Source organism: Arachis duranensis, chromosome 8, assembly GCF_000817695.3.
Source record: "Arachis duranensis cultivar V14167 chromosome 8, aradu.V14167.gnm2.J7QH, whole genome shotgun sequence".
NCBI classification, from domain to species: domain Eukaryota; kingdom Viridiplantae; phylum Streptophyta; class Magnoliopsida; order Fabales; family Fabaceae; genus Arachis; species Arachis duranensis.
The window spans coordinates 41,272,620-41,276,090 of NC_029779.3; the positions used below are offsets into that span (position 1 = coordinate 41,272,620).

At 22.3% G+C, this 3,471-nt stretch overlaps 1 protein-coding gene across 1 annotated transcript; it reads right to left on the reverse strand.

Moving 5' to 3' along the window:
* Positions 1–1,389: 1,389 nt before the first annotated feature.
* On the reverse strand, positions 1,390–2,890 carry LOC107462758 (MLP-like protein 34). Its single transcript, XM_016081395.3, has 2 exons — positions 2,621–2,890; positions 1,390–1,884 (listed from the first exon to the last, which is right to left on the reverse strand). Exons 1-2 carry the CDS (start codon positions 2,808–2,810, stop codon positions 1,613–1,615), a joined length of 462 nt encoding a protein of 153 aa, XP_015936881.1. The 5' UTR covers positions 2,811–2,890; the 3' UTR covers positions 1,390–1,612.
* Between the last annotated feature and the right edge of the window lie 581 nt (positions 2,891–3,471).

Below are 3,471 nucleotides of genomic sequence, written 5' to 3' on the forward strand. Positions count from 1 at the left end.
GGCTCTAAATCAAGAACCTCCTTATATATTGTATTTTGACAGCATATTTAAGATATTAATGAATCATCTACTTATGAATAAACACGTATTCCAAATATTATTTTAAGTACTGAGACATTTAGATATATAAATACACATATGACGAGTACTGAGTAACTGATTTATGAACAAATGTATAGTTTGTATGTATCCTGGATGCAACTAAATTATTTGTTTTCAAACATTGTTACTTATCCTAAGTACTTAGTGAGTTATCGGATTATATTTTTTTACGATTTTCGTATCACAAAATTTGAGATGTGTAATATGTATTTAAATTAGTAAATATTCTACTAATTACATATTTCCATAAATATTAAAATTATTTAATTTAAATAAAAAAATAAAGAATATCTAGTATTAAAATCGAAAAAAATGTATTGACTGATTATTCAATCTTTAGATTTTTGTAACTTCTTAAAATTATTTTTATCCATTTACGACAAAAATTGCAAACTAAATTTATTTAGCTAAAATCATTAAATTTTAAAATAAAAATACATAATTAATTTTTAATTAAATATTTTAAAAATATTTTTTTATTAAAAAATATTTTTATCAATAATTTGATAATTCAGATATTTTTTCTTTACTCATTATGTTTATGCTAAAGTTAGAAAATTAATTTTAATTAAATATTTTAAAAATATTTTTATTATTAAAAAAGTATGTTATCAATAATTTGATAATTCAGATATTTTTTCGATTTACTCATTATGTTTATGCGAAAGTTAGAAAATTGATTTTAATTAAATATTTTTAAAATATTTTTATTATTAAAAATTTTTAAAAAATACTTTTATCAATAATTTGATAATTCAAATATTTTTTCAATTTACTCATTATGTTAATGAGAAAGATAAAATTTTAATTTTTAATTAGTTAATATTAATCAATTTAATTTAGAGTTTAAAATTTTAATTTAAAATTTAGATCAGAATTAGTAATTTTTAATTTAAAATTTAAATTTAAAACAAATAAAATAATATTATAGATTTAACTTATGTTTGCCCAAAAAAATTGATTACCTGTCGTTACTCTAATTTTTATTAGACATACACAGATATTTCAAATTTCCACACATCCATGACATAAACGCATCCAACAAAATAAATCATTAACTATGACTGTACATACATACATACGAACATACATACATACATACATACTGTACGTACAATAGTTCAATCCATTCAAACTAAGGATAAACATACATGTAAGGTTGGAATTTGAAAACATACTTCCTTATTCTATTCTTCACCCAAGTTCACACTTATTATTTAATAAAAAATACTATTTATACACTAAAATCAATTACAAAAATCAGCTACCAATATATTTATATATAAATACATATGTAGTTAATTTAATTTATTTTCAATGTATATTTATATTCAACATATACTTTTTATACTGATAACTAACTTTGATAGCTGATTTTAGTATACACATAGCATTACTCTTATTTAATTTATATAAAGACCTAACTACTTCCAAAACAGTCCCGAAAACCTGCCCCTTATTAAATTCCAACAATTTATATAACGTGCTTCTATTTTTCTTTTAGTAATTATTATGCCTTGAGAAGATGAGCATCCATCTCTTTAGTATTTTTGTCATACAATTCCAAGTAACCATAAGGAGCTTTGACATTATCATTAATTTTCTCATATTCAAGTGTCCATTTAGCTGAAACACTTCCATTGCTGTTATCAATCTCTTGAGCGGTGAGCTTCAAGACTTTATACTGTTGACTTATGTCTCCATCAAAGAGATTGAATTTAATTGTCTTGTTCTTCTCATCAATGGATTCAATTGTCTCCTTGCATGTAGTTACTTTACCATCTGTTGCTTGACAATAATCAACATTAAAAAGTAAACATAAAAAGAAAAAAATTAAGGAAACCTGAGAATAATTATGTCAATTATTAGTTAATGTTACATACAAATTATGCTAATTCTTTTGGTTGTCTTAAAATTTTGTCTTTTGTCTTGGAGACAAAATCTATTTTTTGTTTATATTTTTAGGAACTACAAAAAATACAAGAATTTTGTCAATTTATGCATATACTTATAGCTCTCTTCTAATAATAATCTCATTCATTATGGATTTTTAAACAATTCATATAATTCTCACTAATATTATTTCGTAGTAAAAACCTTTTTTTGTTGTAAATGGAGGAACCTAATTAAATTTAATAAAATCTCAAAGAAAAAAATGTTAGAAATATAATTTTTCATATATCTTTTTCTCAAATTAAATTTTTGGAAGAAGTGATATTATGATATAATATCAAAGCTTTTATAATAAAAAATATAAAATTTGATTCATGTTCAACTTTAATAAAAAGAATTTTAGCCTAAAATAAATAACAAAGAAAAATAAATCATACAAAAAATTTATGTAAATCCAAAAAATAAAATCTTATATGAAGAGACATTAAAAATATAATTATTTATGCAACTTTTGATATAAGTTTAGGTTTTTGAAAAAAAATGATATCATGACAAATAAAATCCGACGAGATGTTTTTTTTTCTTTAATTTACAAATTAATTCATTTAAAATTAAGCTTGATTACCTATAACATAAGTCCACTGTTTAACCGAATCGCCAATTCTGTGCCAATCCTCACCCTGATGCAGCTTGGTGTGATGCACTCTTTCACAAATATTTTGAACATCGTGGAGAGATTTTGATACAAAATTAAAGAACTTTCCAGCAGGTGCATGCATCACAATTTCAGTACTAAGCTTACCACTCAGTGCCATTGTCTCAAGAAGGAAACAACTATTATGAAGCAAGAAATTAGAAAATACTAATAATATAATAAATAAAGCTAGCTAGCTAGAACATCTGATGCAAGATATGGGACGATGAGTTTAGATTTGTCGGACCTTATATAGAAAAATAAGCTACCTAAGCTACTATGTTGTCAGCTTGTTCTTCCTATTTAATGCGCTGCTCATAAAAAAATGAATTAGGTTAGGTAATTAATGATTTTTTTAAATAATATGAATAATAAATTTTAAAATTAGTCTAATTTAAGTAAAATATACTACATCTTTAAATTATTAATTATTTATCTAAATTTTAATATTAGAATAATTATTTGCATACCTAATAAATTGAAGATTCGATATGTATATATCCATTATTTACATTGTTTAATATTTTTATTGTCTATTTATATTTTTTCTAAAAAAATTTAATCAACACAAAAAAATAGTCAATATAGGTTATTTTATTCAATGAAATTATCTAACAATGATTAATCACTAAATAGAAACGGATCATTGTTGGTGTTTGATTGATACTTGATTTTGATAGTTCATATATAATATAATTTTTTTAGTGCATACATGCTTTTAACATACTCGAAAGATTGAAAAAAAAATATTAAAAACCCAATATCTATCAGCCAATATTTTG